Source organism: Danio rerio, chromosome 16 (genome assembly GCF_049306965.1).
Source record: "Danio rerio strain Tuebingen ecotype United States chromosome 16, GRCz12tu, whole genome shotgun sequence".
Classification (NCBI taxonomy): domain Eukaryota; kingdom Metazoa; phylum Chordata; class Actinopteri; order Cypriniformes; family Danionidae; genus Danio; species Danio rerio.
Genome location: NC_133191.1, coordinates 7,010,026 through 7,031,973, shown reverse-complemented (window position 1 = coordinate 7,031,973; position 21,948 = coordinate 7,010,026). Strand labels below are relative to the sequence as shown.

The 21,948-nt window shown below is 38.1% G+C and overlaps 1 protein-coding gene across 1 annotated transcript; it reads right to left on the bottom strand.

Moving 5' to 3' along the window:
• Window positions 1–1,613: 1,613 nt before the first annotated feature.
• Window positions 1,614–18,966, bottom strand: znf407 (zinc finger protein 407). Its single transcript, XM_073925777.1, has 10 exons — window positions 18,895–18,966; window positions 13,929–16,613; window positions 12,048–12,162; window positions 10,127–10,201; window positions 8,569–8,735; window positions 8,283–8,366; window positions 7,653–7,773; window positions 6,523–6,701; window positions 3,380–4,183; window positions 1,614–1,804 (listed from the first exon to the last, which is right to left on the bottom strand). The coding sequence occupies exons 2-9, from the start codon at window positions 16,552–16,554 to the stop codon at window positions 3,381–3,383; spliced, it is 4,170 nt and encodes a 1,389-aa protein (XP_073781878.1). The 5' UTR covers window positions 16,555–16,613; window positions 18,895–18,966; the 3' UTR covers window positions 1,614–1,804; window position 3,380.
• Window positions 18,967–21,948: the final 2,982 nt, after the last annotated feature.

Here is a 21,948-nt window from a genome sequence, read left to right as displayed (position 1 = left end):
AAAACTTGCTGTTTTCATTCCATATGCAATGTCACATAAGCTAGCTAGTGTTGGAAAAACACAAACAGACATGCCTATAGTGGTAATAAACTAACCATTTAAAGAGATAGAACCAAGATGACAAGTTTTTACAGTACTACTACTCACTAAGTAAACTAATTTGTGGAAACATTAGAATTATTCATTCATTCATTTTCCTTCGGCTTAGTCCCTTTATTCATCTGGGGTCACCACAGCGGAATGAACCGCCAACTTATCCAGCATATGTTTTACACAGCAGATGCCCTTCCAGCAGTAACCCAGTACTGGGAAACATCCATACAAACTCATTCACAAACATACGGCCAATTTAGTTGATTCAATTCATCTATAACCAGGGGTGGATTTAACCATTAAGCAAGGTATGCGGCCGCTTAGCATCCCAGGAAATCTGTGGGCCCCAAAAATAAATACCTGAAAGTATAAATGGTACTATAAATTATATTTATATATTTATATAAAACATTGTTTTCTATATATATTTTGTATGGTGAGAGTCTAAACATTTTAATGTAATTATTATATCTGCTCAAATGAGTCACCCACCTTTAATTTTGGACCAGTCCAGCAGTCAAATCAGTAAAGATTTAGTTTTAAAAACGAAATAGTTCATTTATTTTTGTTTAGTTTATGGTTCATTCCGCTGTGGCGACCAGAGATTAATAAAAGGACTAAGCCTTAATTATGTTTTGTTGTGAATTCATCTTAAGAAAACAAATCGTTTTAAAACAACATTTTACAAGGTGCTTTACACATTATTATTGTTTTGGTTTAAGATAAAATGTAGAAAATTAGATCAAATGATATAAGAAAAACAGCAAAATAATAATTAAATATTTTAAGTGCAAAAGGTGCATTTTAGAACTTTTGAGCCCTTTAGCTGGAATTGTTTAGGGCTCCAAAAGCCCTAAAGCCGCCCCTGCCTATAGCACATGTATTTGGACTGTGGGGGAAACCGGAGCGCCTGGAGGAAATCCATGCGAACATGGGGAGAACATGCAAACTCCACACAGACACTCCAACTGACCCAGCCAAGGCTCGAACCATTGACCTTCTTGCTGTGAGGCGAATGTGCTACCCACTGCACCACTGCATTTATGATGTATGCTATGTTTTAAGACTGAACTTAAAGCACAACCAAAACAATTCTGTGACTTGGGTTGAGGCGGTTAATTTGACTGTACATAGTGTTTTTTAATCAGCTGGAAGGTCACAAAGACCTCATAAATGCCAGGAAATACTTAATTGCTAACAGATATCTCCTGCACAGAGACAAGGATTTGATGGTTGGTCTGAACACGATGAGAGGAAGGTATGCTTGAGCATTCTGCTGTTTTCAGGGCTGCATCTTGCGTCTTTGGTTCACCTAAAAAGATGTCTTGGTCTGCTTATTTCGCAGAAAAGTACATTTTAACTAAACACACCCAAAGATACACACTTGTTATGTCCCTTTTTCAGTATTGCGATTTGCAGCTTTGTCATAATAAATAAAGCATGCAATATGTTTCATTAACTCTACCCAGGTATATTTAAAAACATCTGATTCTGAAACAAATTGTCAACAAACTGATTGATTTTTGTTTAAAGTTCTGTATTCTTTATTTAAACTCTCAATAGGAAACCTTTAAATTGTAAATTCAGAAGTTCACTCACAGGTTTTTAATAAAACAAAATCTCAAGAATGTTGTAAATATGCATTTTCTTCAGTTTAAGGAGTTTCTTTGAGGGCAAGTCCATGATAGTCCAGTTACAACAGAAGAAGAGGCTATTCACATAACAGCATTCAAACACACATAAAGGAAAAAGAAAACGAAACATGTACATTTAGCACATTAGTAATCTAAACACCTACATAAATTTAACAGCAAAAATATATTTAAACGTTTTGATTTTTAGTCTTCATAATTTTTTTTTTTACAAATAAAGAAAGCATCAATTTTAGAAATATCCGTCTGTGTAATGTACAGGGTGGGCCATTTATATGGATACACCTTAATAAAATGGGAATAGTTGGTGATATTATCGTTCTGTTTGTGGCACATTAGTATATATGAGGGGGCAAACTTTTCAAGATGGGTGGTGACCATGGTGGCCATTTTGAAGTCGGCCATCTTGGATTCAACTTTTGTTTTTTTAATAGGAAGAGGGTGATCTGACACATCAAACTTATTGATTATTTTACAAGAAAAACAATGGTGTGCTTGGTTTTAACATAATTTGATTCTTTCATGAGATATTCACAAGTTTCTGACCACTTATAAAATGTGTTCAATGTGCTGCCTATTGTGTTCTATTGTCAATGTAACCCTCTTCTTCCACTCTTCACACACTGATAGCAACACCGCAGGAGGAATGCCAGCACAGGCTTCCAGTATCCGTAGTTTCAGGTGCTGCACATCTTGTATCTTCACACTATAAACAACAAAGATAGTGGGGTCATTCTTCATCAATGGACACCTTAAGGTCACTGGATATTTGAAATTGCTCCATGATGATGTGCTTCCCTCTTTATGCACTGAAGCTGGCACGTTCCCTGAGTTTATCCAGCAAGATGTTGCACGACCACATTACGGGTGTCAGGTCCGAGCATTCCTAGATGAACAGTTTCCTGAAAAGTGGATTGGTCACCGTGGGCCAGTTGAATGGCCCCCAAGGTCTGTTAATCTGACCCTCTTTGACTTTTATCTTTGGGGTCATCTGAAGGCAATCGTCTATGGATACTGGAAACTACGGATACTACGGATACTGGAAGCCTGTGCTGGCATGTCTCCTGCAGTGTTGCTATCAGTGTGTGAAGAGTGGGAGAAGAGGGTTGGATTGACAATCCAACACAATGGGCAGCACATTGAACACATTTTATGAGCGATCAGAAACTTGTAAATATCTCATAAAAGAATAAAGTTACGTTAAAACCAAGCACACCATTGTTTTTCTTGTGAAATTCCCAATAAGTTTGATGTGTCAGATGACCCTCTTCCTATTGAAAAAAACAAAAGTTGGATCCAAGATGGCTGACTTTAAAATGGCCACCATGGTCACCACCCATTTTGAAAAATTTTCCCACTCACATATACCAATGTGCCACAAACAGGAAGTGAATTTCACCAACCATTTCCCTTTTATTAAGGTGCATCCATATAAATGGCCCACCCTGTATAATGTTGTAAACAAATAAACAAACAAAACTACCCATTCCAAAAAGCTTGCATGGACATTTTGGTGTGTCATCTTGGAAACAGACCCTGAGTTACCTTACAAGGGAAGCTTTCTTCTAAAGTTCCCTAGAAACTGAATGTTACATTCAGCAAAATCCAAAGAGAACCATCTCTCAATCTCTCACCTCATTCAGGACTGATTTCTGAGTACACGATGGTCTCCTCTCCGGACGGATCCTCCACAGTTCCCTCAACGTGCAGCGTGGAGTCGTCCAGCTGAGTGACTATATAATGCGTCCCTTCATTATTGACGATGACTTGAGTGAGTCCTTCCTTCATCATCAGCTGACTGGCTGCAAACTGGAGCACCTCTTGCATCTCCTCGGACGGTTGCTCATGGGTAGACCCCACCACCTGAGCCACCATGCCCACTTCTGTCCTCTCCTCGTATACCTGCCCGTCATTTTGGCTCTGTGCTGGAGAGGTCGTCACTTTTGGATGACTTTCAGACACTGCCGCGGCAGTGGTGGAAATCTCTCCCTCAGCAGCGCAAGCCTGCTGGCCCAACTCCGTCACAGCACAAAGCAAAGCATCCAGAGCAGAAGACGATTCAGATGCATTGTGTCCAGCCTCCACTTCTGGTCTTCCTTCTCCTACGGTTTCTCCGGATGACTCCACCAGGACATATTGAGTGGTCTGGCCTCCTGTAGAGACTTCCTGACCGGATGTGATGAGCTGCCCGTCCTCGGTGATGTGCAGCACTTCGGCCAGCTGGCTGGACATGGCGAGGGTCTGTAAAGTGGCAGCGGCCGACTGCTCCAGAGCCTGATCGATGGCCACCTCTCCTCCACTGTAGCCCTGGATGATGATGACCTGCTGAACTGCCTCAGAACCCAGTTCGCTCTCCTCAGGGGAAAACGCAGTTTCTGCCTGGACAAAAGATGCCCCCTGACCCTTCAGACGACACTCATAGGACTTGGATACAATTCCTGCAATAAACACAAGAGAGTAGGAAGACATATTGGGATGTTAAATGCATTCTTTGACTCAACATGGTCACTTAACGAGAAACTGAGGTGTCATTTAAATAGATAGCTCACCCAAAAATGAACATTTACTCACAATTTACTAACCCTCAAGTGGTTCCAAACCTTTATATCAACAAAGATATTTTGAAGAAAGCTCAAAACCTGTCACCATTATCTTTTATAGTCGGAAAAACAAATCCTATGGACATCAGTGGTTACAGGATTTCAGCTTTCTTTAAAAGATCTTTCTTTCTGTTCAACAGAAGAAAGAAAGTAAAATGGGTTTGGAACAAGTAAAGGGTGATTAAATAATGACAGAATTTGCAGTTTTGGGTGAGCTATTCCTTAAAAGACTCCATGGAATGGAAGTTAAGTTAAATAATGTGCTTCTCTGCTATTGTGATGCACATTCGCATTGAAATAGTCCTGATATTAGAAAATAAAACGTAAGGCTGTCATGATTTTATTCTTTAGAAACAGATTGGATTGTTGAACAAGGGTGTTAACAAAATGAAGGAAGATTGACGAATGGACAAATTGAGAGCAGAAACGAGACACCCACTAATATGCCCAACAACAACAACAACAACTGCTACCACTACAACTAATATCGCTACTACTATTGCTATGATGCTTCTGCTACTACTACTACTACTACTACTACTACTACTACTACTACTATTGCTATTATTGCTGCTGCTACTGCTACTTCTACTACTACTACTACTACTAATATTGCTACTATTACTGCTGCTGCTACTGCTACTACTACTAGAGCTACTGCCACTACAACTAATACTGCCACTACAACTACAACTGCCAATTGACGACTGGACAAATTGAGAGCAGAAACGAGACACCCACTAATATGCCCAACAACAACAACAACAACTGCTACCACTACAACTAATATCGCTACTACTATTGCTATGATGCTACTGCTACTACTACTACTACTACTACTATTGCTACTATTACTACTGCTGCTACTGCTACTACTACTACAGCTACTGCAACTTTTACTGCTACTACCACTAAAACTACTACTGCCACTTCAACTAATACTACCACTACAACTACAACTAATACTGCCACTACAACTACAACTGCAACTACTACTACAGCTACTGCTACTTTTACTCCTACTGACACTAAAACTACTACTGCTACTGCCACTACAACTACTACTACTACTACTACTACTACTACTACAGCTACTTCTACAACAACAACAACAACTACTACTACTACTACTACAGCTACTGCTACTTCTACAACCACAACAACAACAACAACAACGACAACAACAACAACTACTACTACTACAGCTACTACAACTATTGCTACTACTACTACTGCTGCTATTACTACAACTATTACTACTAAAACTACTACTACTACTACTACTACTACTACTTTTACTACTGCTACTAGTACTAGTAGTAGTAATACTTGTACTACTTTATGGGGCAGCCATGGTCTAATGGTTTAAAAGTTGGACTTAAACTTGGATTGTAGGTGGTGGGAGTGAATCATCAGCGCTCTCGCCATCCTCAATACCACAGCTGAGGTGAGTCACTTGAGAAAGGCACCAATCCCCCAACTGCTACCCAGGTGCCGCAGCAATGGCTGCCCACTGCTCTGGGTGTGTGTTCAGGGTCTGTTTGTGTTCACTGCTGTGTGTATGCAATTGGATGGGTTAAATGCAGAACACAATTTCCCAGTATGGGTCACCATACCCTTTGTCACAACTTTTCCTTTCAGTTTTACTATACACATGTAAAAATAGGAAGAGTAAATTGTGATTTCATGGCAACTTTAATACTAATAAGTTGGCACAATATGTGATTCTAAAACAGGCACAGTGTTCCCATGGGTCAGGGACTTTCGGGAATATTGTGATGACATGCATTACTGAAAATAATCCCCAGCTAGGTAACTAGGTAATATTATTATGCCTGCTGCAGCCATGGTAGAGCAGCAAATTCCCTCGACTATTATGCCAGAGCGAGAGTATAGTTTATTTACATTGATTTTAGTTCACAGTTTAACTAACTACAGAAGTTTCAAGCATTAAATGGGAAAATATCAAACTCTTTTAACATAATTTTTTTCATTTGTCTTATCTAATTCAATGATTTATGCTAAGCTAAGCTAAGCTAAAAGTTCCCCTGTCATACCCGGATATGAGCTGAATGGATTCAAACATGCTAAAACTCACCTGTTTAACTCTAGAAGATTTGTAAAAGGAGCCTATTTTGAAAAAAAACTGGAGTGCTCCTTTGAAAATGTGTGTGTACCTGCATGTAGATAAGCCAGATCTGGGTTCTCGATGTCGGGATGAGTCTCTTTAAGGTGGTTTCTGAAGTCCATCGGGGCATTGGTGGCATAGCTGCACTTGGGACAGTTATACATCTTCACCCCCTCGTGCTTGCCTGTGTGCAGGATGTGTTTACGGATGTTCTCTGCGCAATTAGATCTGATGACAGAAAATACACATTTCAATTCCAAACTAGGCAAGTTAGGGTTATTAGGCAAATAAATAAATAGGTATAATTGTGGTTTATTCTGTAGACAATCAAAACAATATATACTACTTAAGGGGGCTAAAAATACTGACCTTGAAAATGGTTTTATAAAATGTAAAAACTGCTTTTATTCTAGCCGAAATAAAACAAATAAGACTTTCTCCAGAAGAAAAAATATTATTGGAAATACTGTGAAAATTTCCTCAACATGTTAAACATTCATTCATTCATTCATTTTCTTGTCGGCTTAGTCCCTTTAATAATCCGGGGTCACCACAGCGGAATGAACCGCCAACTTATCCAGCAAGTTTTTACGCAGCGGATGCCCTTCCGGCCGCAACCCATCTCTGGGAAACATCCCCACACACATTCACACACACACACTCATACACTACGGACAATTTAGCCTACCCAATTCACCTGTACAGCATGTCTTTGGACTGTGGGTGAAACCGGAGCAACCGGAGGAAACCCACGCAAAGGCAGGGAGAACATGCAAACTCCACACAGAAACGCCAACTGAGCCGAGGTTTGAACCAGCGACCTTCTTGCTGTGAGGCGACAGCGCTACCTACTGCGCCACTATGTTAAACATCATTTGGGAAGTATTTGAAATTGATAATTTGATAATTTCGACTTCTAGTGTGTATATAACACCTTAACAAAACATTCATTCACATAAATAGTGTTATTATTAGCCCTCCAGTGAAACTTTCATTCTTTTAAAAATATTTCCAAAGTGCTGTTTAAAAGAGATTTACAATTACATTACAATGCATTGAAGCACATGAGTGGTTATGAAGTGTGCTCATGTGTTTTAGTGGTCTCGCGTTGAGTCTTTCTTCCTTATGTTTTTGTTCATATCAACATGAAAAAAGACTAAGCTGAGAGGGTTATTGTACCTGTAGTCGCACCAGGGGCATCGATAAGGCTTCTCGCCCGTGTGCACACGCTTGTGCCGAGTCAAATGGGACTGTGTAGTTGAGGCGAAGTTGCACAGCTTACACTTGAAGGGCCGCTCACCTGCAGCCAACAGAGAAACATCATTAAAACGAGATGTCAGCTGATTCTAGCTATACCTGTTATCAGTCCAAAACTCTTTTGAAAAGATAGTTCAGCCAAAATTGAACTGGATTCAAACCTGTTTGAGTTTCCTTGTTAAACACAAACAATTATATATAATGAAGAGTGTTGGAAAGCAGCAGCCAGTGACTTCCATTGTATTTTATTTAACCATGGATGCAAATTACTTTTTTAAAATTGTAATAATAAAGAAATTCCAATGTAACTTTGTTTCGTGTTCAACAGAAAAATGAAATTCGTGAACATTTAAAACCACTTCAGTGTGAATAAATGGTGAGGAAATGTTCAGTTTTGGGTGAACTTAACCCTTTAAACCTTATTATCTATGTTAAAAATTTGTAACTAATAGTCACATTAATTACATTTCTTTGCATTTCAAATGAGTTTTATTTTTACTTCATTATATCCAAGTCTTTAATTAGTTTCGCATTGTCCACAGTGGTGTGTACCTGTGTGCTGGCGACGATGTTTGGTCAGCGCATGACGAGTTCCTCCAGCAAATCCACAGAGATCACACAAGAAAGACTTCTCTCCTAAAACAGAAAATCAATGACATTGCTTAAAGTCCATTCGTAGGCTCAAGCAGTGGCATATCTTTGTTTACAAATCTATATTGGGTTTACTCCCATCATATCTCCAGAATTACACTTGTAAAAAGCCTGTCCTTAGCTATGGCCTTCGGTCACAGGATATTTATTTACTGTCTGTTCCTAAAGTGCGGATCATATTTTGTACCTGTGTGTGTCCTGTAATGGTCCTTCATAGCAGAGAGAGTCAGGAAGGCGTAATGACACGATGGCCATGCACACTTAAAGGGTTTGTCTCCTGTGTGTAGTTTCATGTGGTTATTCAGTGCCCATTTCTCACTGAAGGTCCGATCACACAACTCGCACTCAAACTTCCTACAACAGAGAGCACATTGACCAATCAGCTGCAGTTCTTCCACAGTTTGTACTACTTGGACCCAGGTTTCGACCCTTTTTCAAGAGTTCACACTTAGCTGATGATTGATTATAAAGCTTGTTTGGCGTGCAGTCCCAGGAGAGAGCCCTGAGCTCATAAAATCCTTGAGCCCGGGGCTCCCTCCCGTTTGCAGGGCGAGAGGGGAGTTTGAGCTCAGGCAGATCTCGAGAATTCCCCTGTTGTTTGTAGCTAATGAACAATTAGGGATTGCTATGAAGAGATAACGACTTAGTACTTAGGAGCATGTCTATGGTGCCGATATGGATTAGTCAATTAACTTAAGTCGCATGTTTTTGGATAGTAGGAGGAAATTGGGGACCCAGGGGAAACTTGAGTGAGCACGGGGAGAACATGTAAACTCCACACAGAAACTTCGACTGGCCTGGTAAGGACCAGAACCAGTAACGTTCCTGCTGTCAGGCAACAGTTCTAACTACTGGCTAACTACTACCCATCTAGGAAAAGAGGAGGAGTAGGGGTGGAAGGGGGGATTCTTCAAAATAAAGATGACTGTGGTATGAAACTTAGGTTACTTATAATTATTTATAATATTCTATGCGGGACTAGTTGTGATCAATCATAAGCATGTGATCCTCTCGAAATTAGTTTATAAATAAACTTGACTTATTTGTGTATATTTTAGCAATGAAAACAAACAAAAACTAATAACTATTCATGAGCATCCCTGGATCAATTGCTAATTACATAAGATCTTTGTGTTGTTTTTGATCAAGATCAAAATTGATCTTCGAAATTAAGTTTTCATTTTGACATGAACTAACCTTCTTTCAGCCATGGCATCTAATTCATTGATGATTCCCTCAAGATTGTACAATATTTCCAACAATTAATTGTTTTTAATTCTTAAGTAAATTAAGGTCTGTGGTAAACATAAATTGGTCTTATCTTTATGATGCCTTATCTGCATGTTGACAACTTAAATTGTGAGGCATTTATTTTTAAGAGAACGCATTTCTAATATTAATCACAACACAACTGTGTTTTTGGTTGAGTTTTAGCCAGTGGTAGTCAAATATATTTGATAAAAACATACACATTTCATTATTTGATATTATTTATAAATACATACTGCAAGATATACAGTATGCGATGACTTCAAATGTGGTGAACTTGGAGTAGAACTTTGTTTACTCAAATATTAAATTGGTAATTCAAGTTGAATTGACTAATTGAATTAAAAAAAGATCAAACGTTCTACAAAGTCATGTAAACACACAAAGTCAGTGTTTATAATGCATTTTAAGAATATGAAACAGAAATTATATTAATTATGTCACAAAAGTGTAGATGCTGAGTGTATCGTTCAAACCTCTCTTTTGGCTGGCCCAGTCCATGCTTGCCCAGTAGATGAGTGTTGAGATGTTTCTTCATCACAAATGCCCATCTGTGAAATATATGCCAAATTCCGTCAGGAAATAGTATGAGTATACACAATATACACTTGATTAACAGATTCAGAGAAAAAATTATTTTGATCACTTACAATGCCAGAGTTATTTACAGAAGGCAAATAACTTACAATGCTTGAGTAGGGGTGAATGTTTGGAACAAATTAATACTGCTACATTTTGATGCACTGAAGTTTAAGTTACTTATTTTCTCCAGACATAAACAAAACTGTTTGTTTATTTATTTATTTATATTTGGTAAATGTTTGGAACAAATTAATACTGCTACATTAAAATTTTTTGCAATTTACTATCTTTGATGCACTGAAGTTACTTATTTTCTCCAGACATAAACAAAACTGTTTATTTATTTATTTATTATTATTTATTTATTTATTTATTTATATTTGCTTTTTAAAATGTATTTGTTTACTGAAAATCTGTGAAAGTATGAAACAAAACATTAGGAAGTATGACACCATATTTTATCGATGAAAATGAACCACTTCTGCAAATATGACCCACACTTGTAATTAAAATAACTTCCCTTTAACATTACCTTATGTATTTATTAAAAATGTATAGAAATATTAAAATATGGAAGAGGAACTTTTGGAACAGTTACTTGAACGTTTTCATTTGCATTTCACAACTACTCACAATAAATGCCAGTCTGTCAGAAATCACAAAAAAGCGCATCATTGGCTAAACTAAGGTCTTCTCTTTCCAACAAAATTTTTTTTAACATTGGTCTTAAAGAAACAGTGGCAGGGAAATGAACATAAGAATCATGTTGCCATATGTCAACAATGTGTAGTAGAGGGTTAAGTAAAGATAATCTTCATTGAAGACATTCTTTTAAAATTTCCTTCTGTACAAATTTGAAAACTTTTGATATATTTAGAACTTTTGGTTAGTAATATGCATTGCTAAGAACTCATTTTAGACAATTACAGGGTTTCAATCTGAAAAATAAATTGCCCAATCATAACATACGATACAAAAGCTTATTAATTTAGCTTTAGATGATGCTTAGATCTTAATTTTACATTTTGTGATCCAGGGTTGCGTTTATTTAATCAAAACATGGTAATAAATCAAAGTACAGTAACTGAAGGAATATTTAAAAATGTACTTTGATCCACTAAATGCTTGATCAGTATATTCATAAACAAGTTTTTTTTTCTCCTTCACTTTCGTCAATTGGTGAAGTTTGTTCCTTGCCACTGTCGCCACTGCCTTGCTTGTTTCGACTTGTAAAGTTGCGCATTTATGAATTTGAATCAGTGTTTGGACTTCCAGCGAGGAAATTTAAACCACACCGAAATGAATTAAACTGAACTTCAACTCTGAAAACTGGACTGACACAGTTTACATTTACTAGAACTTCTATGCTAATCTACATTGTAAAAGCGTTATAGGGTTAAACATGAATTGAACTGAATAAACAACTTCTTATCTACTTTTAAATGAACTAATTAAAAGCCAAAACAAATATTCATTAATTATAATTGCTGTATAATACCAATGAGAGCTACAGTTTCCCTCATTATATTATCCATGCAATCATTTCACCTTGATTAAAAAACCCTTCAAGCTTCAGATTTGAAAGTTCTCCCAAAGCACCATTAACCTATAAATTCAAATATCCGCATCTTACTGTATGCTTCATTTTTGTTGTGAAATTAAAGAAATGTTTAGCATCCCCTTTGGTTTGTTTATTTGGGGTTTGTGAGGTGCTAAGGCACTCTTCTTCATAAAACGTCCTACACAAAAATCATATTAAACTTAAGAGTGTCGTGAGGGGGTTAATCTCCCCCCTCACATCTCTCTTGAACTCACCCACAGATGTGACACTTGTACTCTCTCATGCCTAGATGTCTCTTAACATGGTTGCGAGCATCCCCGAGCTGAGCAGTGGAAAAGTTGCAGATCTTGCACCTGAACGGTTTAGATCCTGAAAAACAATTTTAAAAAGACATTCAATTTTCCTCTTTAAATTAAGCAAAAACAGTGAGTATGGAAAGTATTCAGACCCCCTTAAATTTTTCACTCTTTGTTATATTGCAGCCATTTGCTAAAATAATTTAAGTACATTTTTCCTCATTAATGTACACACAGCACCCCATTTTGACAGAAAAACACAAAATTGTTGACTTTTTTTTGCAGATTTATTAAAAAGGAAAAACTTTAATATTACATGCTCCTAAGTATTCAGACCCTTTGCTGTGACACTCATATATTTAACTCAGGTGCTGTCCATTTGTTCTGATCCTCCTTGAGATGGTCCTACACCTTCATTTGAGTCCATCTGGACTTGATCAGGAAAACCACACACCTGTCTATAGAAGACCTTACAGCTCACAATGCATGTCAGAGCAAATGAGAATCATGAGGTCAAAGGAACTGCTTGAAGAGCTCAGAGACAGAATTGTGGCAAGGCACAGATCTGGCCAAGGTTACAAAAAAGTTGCTGCTGCACTTAAAGTAGTCTCCATAATCCTGAAATGAAAGACGTTTGGGATGATCAGAACCCTTACTAGAGCTGGCCACTCAGCCAAACTGAGCTATCGGGGAAGAAAGAGCCTTGGTGAGAGAGGTAACGAAGCACCCAAAGATCACTGTGGCTGAGCTCCAGAGATGCAGTTTGGAGATGGGAGAAAGTTATAGAAAGACAACCATCACTGCAATTCTCAGTGGAGTTTGCTAAAAAACACCTAAAGTACTCCAAGATGGTAAAAATAAGATTCTCTAGTCTGATGAGTCCAAGATAGAATCGATGTGTGGAGAAAACCAGGTACAGCTAATCACCTGTCCAATACAGTCCCAACAGTAAAGCATGGTTGTGCCATCATCATGCTGTGGGGGTGTTTTTCAGCTGCAGGGACAGGACGACTGGTTGCAACTGAGGGAAAGATGAATGCGGCCAAGTACAGGGATATCCTGGACGAAAACCTTCCACAGAGTGTTCAGGACCTCAGACTGGACTGAAGGTTTACCTTTCAACAAGATAATGACCCTAAGCACACCGCTAAAATAAGGAAGGAGTGGCTTCACAACAACTCCGTGACTGTTCTAGAATGGTCCAGCCAGAGCCCTGACTTAAACCCAATTGAGCATCTCTGGAGAGACCAAAAAATGGCTTTCCACCAATGTTTACCATCCAACCTGACAGAACTGGAGAGGATCTACAATGGCAGAGGATCCCCAAATCCAGGTGTGGAAAACTTTTTGCATCTTTCCCAAAAAGACTCATGGTTGTATTAGATCAAAAGGGTGCTTCTATTAAATACTTAGCAAAGGGTCTGAAAACTTCGGACCATGTGATATTTCAGTTTTTTTTATTAAATCTGCAAAAATTTCAAGAATTCTGTGTTTTTCTGTCAATATGGGGTGCTGTGTGTACATTAATGAGGAAAAACAATTACAGCAGGGCTTATAATTTAGACCTAAACTGTATGTAGGCTCATGTTATTTATATTTGTTTATATTACAGGTAAAGTGTGCTTGGTATTCTAACCTTCAAGTGTGACATGTGCGACATGAAACAAAGTGAATCAAGGTGGCAAACGTGTTAAGGTGGTAAACAAATTTAGCAAAATAGTAAGTACCTCCAAAGTAATTGGCTCTACATGTAATATGCTACTAGGAAATGTTTCGAGAGTCAAAGAGTAACAAAAGTTATGCAAAAACATGTAGTGTTAATAATAAAGAGAGACGTGCCTGTGTGTGTTCGAACGTGAGCCAGGAAAGCCATGGAGTTGCTGCTCTTGCATACTTTGCCGCAGTACTTGCACACACTGCCCTGGTTCTCCTGTCGCTCTCGGTTGATCTGCTCTGTGTCTTCCAGCACGTATTTGTTCACTTCCCTCAGCAGCTCCTCGTGTTTTTCTTTGATGTGCACAAATAGTTCCTGCTCTGTTTGGCAGGGCTCATTGCATCGGACACATTTAAAGCTGGCACCTCCTTCTGCAAGTTCTTCAATGCTTCCGTTCTCATTGCGCATGTGTGCCGCACTGCCCAAGTGCTGCTGCAGGTTGCTGTCCGTATAAAAGGACTTTCCGCAAAGCAAGCAATGGAAATTCTTCTCCTTGGATGGATGCTTCATGGAGATGTGAACGTTTAGGCCACTTATGCCATCTGCCAAAAATCCACAGTCTTCACAGCGTATACGTGGAATTGACTTGGCATTTTTTGCCTCAAGGGTTTTAGGCTTTCTGATGCTCTGCTTGTTTACTCCACTTGCAATTGCATCTCCAGTAAGTGAGGCCTGCTTGTGCTCTGCAATAGTTTTCAAGGGATATATGCAAGAATCTAACTGTGTCAGTCGAAGGTGTTTCTCAGTAGATTGACCTTCATCTCCCGAATCTGCAATTTCATCCTCGTCCATCTCATTTTCCTCAACCATATCCTCCATCTTAATTGACTGGATCACATCAGAAACGGTTGGATCTGATTCTTCGTTATCTTTAGAGGTACTCTGTTCGTCAGACTGCTTTTCTCCATTCTCGTTATTACAATTCTCCTCATTTAAGTCCGCTGAAAGATCTGCATCTTTAGTTGTTGGACTAGCGGATGCTAAAACGGTGATCACTTCCGGGTCTTCAGAAGGATCATTACTTTGTCTTTTCAAGTAACACTCACGTTGTTGCTTGTGCTTTTCTGTTGCCATGTGCCTAAACATCTCCCTGCGCGTTACAGTGTAGTAGGAGCACGCTAGACAAACAAACTCAAAGTCTTTTGTGTGCTTGCGTCGCACATGGAGCGCAAGAGACTGTGCCGAATGAGCAACAAAGTCGCACTGAGAACAATTGTTTCCAGAGTCATATTTGATTTTCTTACATGCCACAACACTGGAGTCAGTATTGTCCACTTCATCGACAGACATCTCAATATCTGCAACTTTGTCAACCGGTTCTGCCTCATTTGCCTTCGACTGACTCGACTGCTCAGCACTTAGCAGAACAACCCCACTGCCAGTTCCAGCTGCATGCATTCTGCTGATGTGCTTTTTTGTTTCACAGTGGCGGTCCATATCCCCTTTGGTCACGCAGTAGTAGTTGCAATACTTACAAACAAAGCTGTACAACCGACTGTGCCTGCGTCTTATGTGAACGCTGAGGTTGGTGGCACTTGAAGCAACGAGCCCACAATGACTACAAACAGTGCCGTTAGATGTCTTCGGTCTGCCTCGCTTCCGTTTCTGAGGAGAATCTTTCATTCCATCCTCTGCTGGTTCTTGTAGTAGGTTTTCTGTTTCCTGAACCTCCACAGCTTCGTTAGAGCATTGGGTATCACTATCATTCATGTCTTCGTCTTCTCTTTGATCGGATTGAATCACAAGGACTTTTTCAACACAGTCTTTAAATAGAGAGCTAAGGCTTTTCTCTTTGGCTACCTGTTGGTGGACTTCTTCTGTCAGATGGGCCTCCATTGCCTCGATGGTGGTGGTGTAGTAATGACAAATCTTGCAGTGGAAACGGTGCTCCACCGGATGGTGCGTTTTAATGTGTTGTGCTAACATTACGGAGTTGTCAGCTGTGAAGGTGCACTTACCACACTGATGTTGTGACTTGCCTCCAGTCGAACGCTTCAACAATGCTGTTGTCTTTAACGAATCCTGATTTCCTAACATCTTTTTGCTGCTCTTGCTGGTCATGCATTCCTCGCTATCACAATTTGTCTCTTTTCTATGAGAGTCTGGACTGTGTCCAACTGCTAATGTTTGTGGAGTATTAGACGTTGAATGCTTTTGACTTTTATCATTCTCATCCATTCCATCATTTTTAACGCCACCTTTGTTGGCCTCATTTGTACCGTCACCATCAGTTCCTGATCTACATGAAGTGGGTTCAACTATTTCCAGCAACATCTGAGTAGGACTAGATCTTGAGTTTCCAACAACCTTCACAGAGTTTTCATCCACGCAGCAATCCGATTGTTTGTCCTCTTCTGACAGAGACACTGAAGAACTCTCCAGATGCACCTTTGAGAGGTGTGTTTGGTTTTCAGCTTCTTGTAATTGTGAGTGTTTCCGCTTTGAGTGAATTTTCAGTGCAGTTTGAGTTTTTGCAACAAAACTGCACACTGAACAAACTAAAGGATTGCTTGTTTCTGAAGAGTCACACTCTTTAGATTGTATAGATCTTGTCTGATCTCCCACTGTATCGGTCTCACCATGCTCATGTTCTTCTTCATTACACACATATCCTGAATCATCAGAAGTTTTAGCACTTTTAGGTGCTGAGGAAACATCTTCTGTGCCAGTATCACTGGCTTTTCTCTTAGACTGGCCTTTGTCCTTTGAAATGTCTTTTCCAGACCTTAATTTCCGTTTTGGAGCATCCATGATGCTGCCGGTTAAGGAGGAATGTTACTAGACTATATTTGAAGGATCCATGGACCTTCCTGTGAAAATAATGAATATCAAATTTTATAATAACAATAAGACATTATATCAGTCATGGACAGGCACCAAATCGAACAATGTTTAGAACTGTACCAGATACAGTGCTTTGCTGTTGTGCTTTTTAACTGGTGTGTGAGTCTTTCTGCAATTGTTAGTACAGGTTTGGATTAGTGGTGGGCCGTTATCGGCGTTAACACGCTGCGTTAACATGAGACTCTTACTGGCGATTAAAAAATATTGCTGTTAATCTATTCTCAAAGTTGGGTTGGGAGCTGGGTATTCTACGTAAGCTATGTTGACTTTCACCTTAATATTTTACCACGGATGAATACCTGGCCGGTGAGCCGTCTGACAAAAAAGCGCCCTTCTGAATCAAATCAGCAGGATGCCTGACTTTAACTGCAGTTCGGCAGTTTCACTTTAAATCATGAACATTTCATTCATGCCGCCATGACAAACTAGGATATTAGACGCAAATAAGGAGTAAGGACTGGTGAGAGTGTCATGAAATTTAATAACGCACACCAAACGGAAAGAAAAAAACATTCCGCATTCCGTGATGTGTGTGTGTTTGTGTGTGTGTGCGGTCCTTTATTGATAGCAGCATATGTGGATCTTGTCGGAAAATTTGGCGGTAAGTCCTACATGATCGTAATAGTTTGATTGCAGTGTTTACTTCAATAATGCCACTAATAAAAGCATACTCAACATGTCTTAATTCCATTTCTGTTTAGTTCAGCTCTGACTTTAGTTGGATTAAAGTGATCAAAAATCACTGTTTCGAGCTTATGTAGGCCTACAGTTCAACATTCATGTTTAACTGAATAAACAGTAAACACAAGTACATCTTATTGAACATCATTTATTTTCATCACCAATTATTATAGTAGAACAGTTTCTCAAGGAGTTTGTGATGCATTTTAAAAACAGGAGATGAGCCCCTGGTCTAATGCGCCATCTGGCTTGAGAAACCCGTTCTCAAAGACGTATTATTTAGGTAGCACATATATTCTGAATTCCTTCAGCAGAATTCAAATGAGCCATTTTAATCTAGATTAAAAAATGAATTTGCATGCATGTGTGCTATTAAACTGATGTTTTTTTTCTATACGCATGTTTTTTCTTAACTTGCTGCATGTTTCTTTTTTTTTTGCATGTGATGGGAGAATTTGCAATTATGCTAGAGTATGTGTGTTGTCAATTTGATGGAGATTTGTGAGTGTTTTCCTATTTGCATGTGTTTTAATAACTTGCAGAGCGGTTTAGCTCACTGCCACCATACTTCTGTGACAAAACAAAACATGATTTTATTATAGTAAAAGGGTGGTAACAATGTTGTTGACTACCAGGAAATGTACCAAAAACTTGAGAAAGATCACTTTAAACTATTTTATAACAAATGTTTAGTGCGGGTTATTGTTCTGATACAAGACCTGATACGTGAATCAAATAACAGAATACAAAACACTGACATTGCACTCTGAACTGAGATATTTATATTATATTTGATAGCTGAACTGAAGTAGAAGCTTGTTCTTCAATATTGTTTTAGTCATACAGACCAAAAACTATATGAATTAAACACATAATTCTATCTTAAATTGTTATAAGCGAGAATGAAAGTAAAAATGAAAATGGAAACTTATAGAGTCAACAGTTTAAAATTGAACACAATAAATAACATACTTGAATATATAATATTAATAATGAAATGAGCATAATAAAAAGAAGCTTGCATTTATAATCACTCTGTTACACTAACTTTTACACTGCAATGTTGTAAATATATTCCGCTGACATATAAACACAATAAGGTAAGCGCTTTAATGCAATGGTTTATATATAGTAGTCTCTACTTGTACATTATTTAACGTTATATGGCTAAAACAGTTGGTGTCGGAAAATTAATATATAAACTTTAAACAGTAATGTTAAACTTTAATTAACCCAGTTTGCCATGTTTATCTTCTTTCTCTGACATGAAAACGTTTCCTTTTTACTTCCTATTGCCGTTACTTTATTTGGCTGGCGTGGCTCTCGTCCAATCAAAAGCCGGAATTCTTGCGTTCGTCCAATTAAAACACGGGGAAGGCGGGCTTTCGCTTGAGTACTGAAACGACGGCAGCACAGAGGCCCCAAAAGCGTATCATGACTCACTTATAAATCCTTTAGCTTACGCGCTAGTTAGCGACAGGAACATAGTTAACCTGCATATATTACGCTTATAACATCAGATCTGCGTTTATGCTGTTTAAAAAAGTTTAGTTTGAATGCTATTACCTGAAATGTTGCTCGTATTCCTTCAGTTCGCGCGTTCTGCTCTTGGTCACAAACGGCGCACCGTAGTCTGCTAGCTGTTACGTCAACCGATACGTAAGACGTAAGCCAGGGATGTTTTCACGATGGAGTAGATGGCAACCTCAAACTGGTTCCATCTGCATCACGTGCTCCTATCGCTGAGCTGAACCCCAAATGACTCGGTGAACCGTTGTATGAACTTCTTTTTAAATATTTTTATCAATGTAAATTGATAGAACAAATACATTTATAAACACAGAGACAAATAAATGTAAAAGTAGCACAGCAATAAGCCCAAAAACATACATAACACCAGGGTAATAATGACAAAAATAATGTAATAAAGTTACATCTTAAAAAAAACAAGGAGAAAAAACAGTTTTCATTGCTTTTGGACTAAATTCTAGACCGGATAGTTTCCAAATATTGCTTACAGTCATTTATGGGTAAATAATAATAATAATAATAAAAAGCTTTAGAGCGAATAAACCTTTGTTTATGAATATAAAACTTGGCTAACAGAAAACATAAATTAATTATAAACCCTTTTCCCAAGTTTTCTTGAGAATCGTCTAACAACCAAAGAAAATATTATTAAAACAGAAGGAAAAGTCACATGTAATATAAAACTGAATAAACACCGACAAATCTGGCCAAAATATATCTTTATTCAAAAAATAAATGAAGTCACCCTTTGAAAAGTGATCTTGTTGGTAGCGAGGATACAAACAAAGCTTCTGGAAACTCGAATCAAATGATTCAAAGCAAAATGATTCACTGTTTCTAGGTAGGCCTACTCGAAACATAACAGCCATCTGGTGGTAAAGATGGTGTAATGCAACGAAAGCACAGCTCAACGTATTTTTTACATTTCAAAAGTGTTCACTACGAATTGGTGGTTCATTCCGTTGTGGCAAGCCCTGAGCAAGGAAGCGAATTAGCTGAAAGAAAGGTGGGGAGTTTTTACTAATACTGTTTTACTTTTATTATAGTGTTGTTTTTGTTTGTTGGGCAAACTAGATGAATAGGGTATACACATGCACTTTGAATTTTAGCCAGCCAGCGCTTTCGGTGAACTGTCTTTCTATTATAAAATTGTCATGTTAAGGTCTTATTTCTTTAAAAATCTGTGATCTTCACTGCCTGATTGATATACAGATGCGAAAAGAGTACTGAAAAATCATACTTAAGTATAAGTACCAATACTTGTCTAAAAATGAGGTGCAAGTAGAGTAAAAGTAACTTTTGTAAACATTACTCAAAGAGTAAAATTAGACCTTTCAAAAGTACTTAAGAGCAGTAGGCATGGACCGGTATAAGTTTCTGACAGTATGATGACCTTGGATAAAAATATATAAATGAAAAAATGTATTAGTAAAAATGTCTTAGTAAACCCCCCCCCCCCCCCCCCCCCCATTTAACACAATATATTACATTTTAGGAAACATTTATAATATTTTGGAACAGTAAACATGTCTGGTTACATGGTTAAAATAAACCATTGACATCTACCATCTTCATTAGCTTCAAAAACACTGATTTCTTTACAACATGTTTAAAAACATAAAAAAAAAAAAAAAAACCTCTACGTTTACCTTAGAAACTGAATAACAAAACATTTTTGCGGTTTTAATACCATGCCTAGTGTGGGTATTATGCTGTAAAAAGCTGATGCATTTACATGTAATTTGTGCATGTGTGTAAACTTAACATTCTGTAGTGCATTTAGTTATTGCCCAGCAGGCACACAACGTCATAAGATGTTAATATTAGGTTAGATTTAGGTTATGTCCAAAGATCTTTGGTATATTCACAATTCCAAAAAAGGCGAGACAGATCTTCAGTTTGGTAATCACAGAGGGAGCAATTCTTCAGAAATAAGCCTTTGTAAAAAAAAAAACCTTTGTAGGGTAGCAAATATGTATTCTATTATAAGACACTTTACAGATTTTATTGTACATTAGGAATTTTTGAGGTAAATTCCATACTCGTTTCCAGTTAATATTACCTATATGTCTGTTCCAATAATAGACAGCATTAGGAGATAAGAGATTATCTCACGCTGAAATAGAGAGCGGATATTTTTGTTTTTGGCTTTAGTGGTTTAATTCCTGGTGTTATGTTAAAATATGAACATGTTATTTTAGGATATAACCATCAAAACGAACACCCGGATGCTTTCTATTTATTTAATCTTGTTATATTTTTGGCCAAATATTTTATACACAAGTGTAAATTTTGTAAGCGTAAACCTTTCTTTCAGATTTTTTTTGAAGATCTAAATCTTCATGTCTTTGATTTCTGAATCATTCATTCATTCATTCATTCATTCATTCATTTTCTTGTCAGCTTAGTCCCTTTATTAATCCGGGGTCGCCACAGCGGAATGAACCGCCAACTTATCCAGCAAGTTTTTACGCAGCGGATGCCCTTCCAGCCGCAACCCATCTCTGGGAAACATCCACACACACATTCACACACACACCTATACACCACGGACAATTTAGCCTACCCAGTTCACCTGTACCACATGTCTTTGGACTGTGGGGGAAACCGGAGCACCCGGAGGAAACCCAGGCGAAGGCAGGGAGCGATTTCTGAATGTATTAATCAAAAAGCTGTAAAATCTGTTTAAAAGATACATTTCTGTTTTGATCCCTGCCATGTAATGTGATATAATGTACTGTAAATGTTTCATTTGTTAAAATGAATAAAAAAAATTAATTAATAAAATGTAGGTAGTGTCAGGTGACCAAAATTCAATGTCCTGCCAGCGTCTGAAGCTTCAGATTGTGTTAGATAGTGACCAAAATCCAACGTGGAGCCAACCTCTCAAACCAACATCATATTAACATCAAAAACTGACATTCATTTGTCATGGCAACCAAAATCCAACATCTGATAGACGTCATAGTGGTAACATCCACTCACCATCAAGCTGTAACATCAGACGTTGATATTTGGTTGATTTTAGGTTGGATGTTGGACATTAATGTTGGCCTGATGTTGGGTTCTAATGTCAACCCAATTTTCATT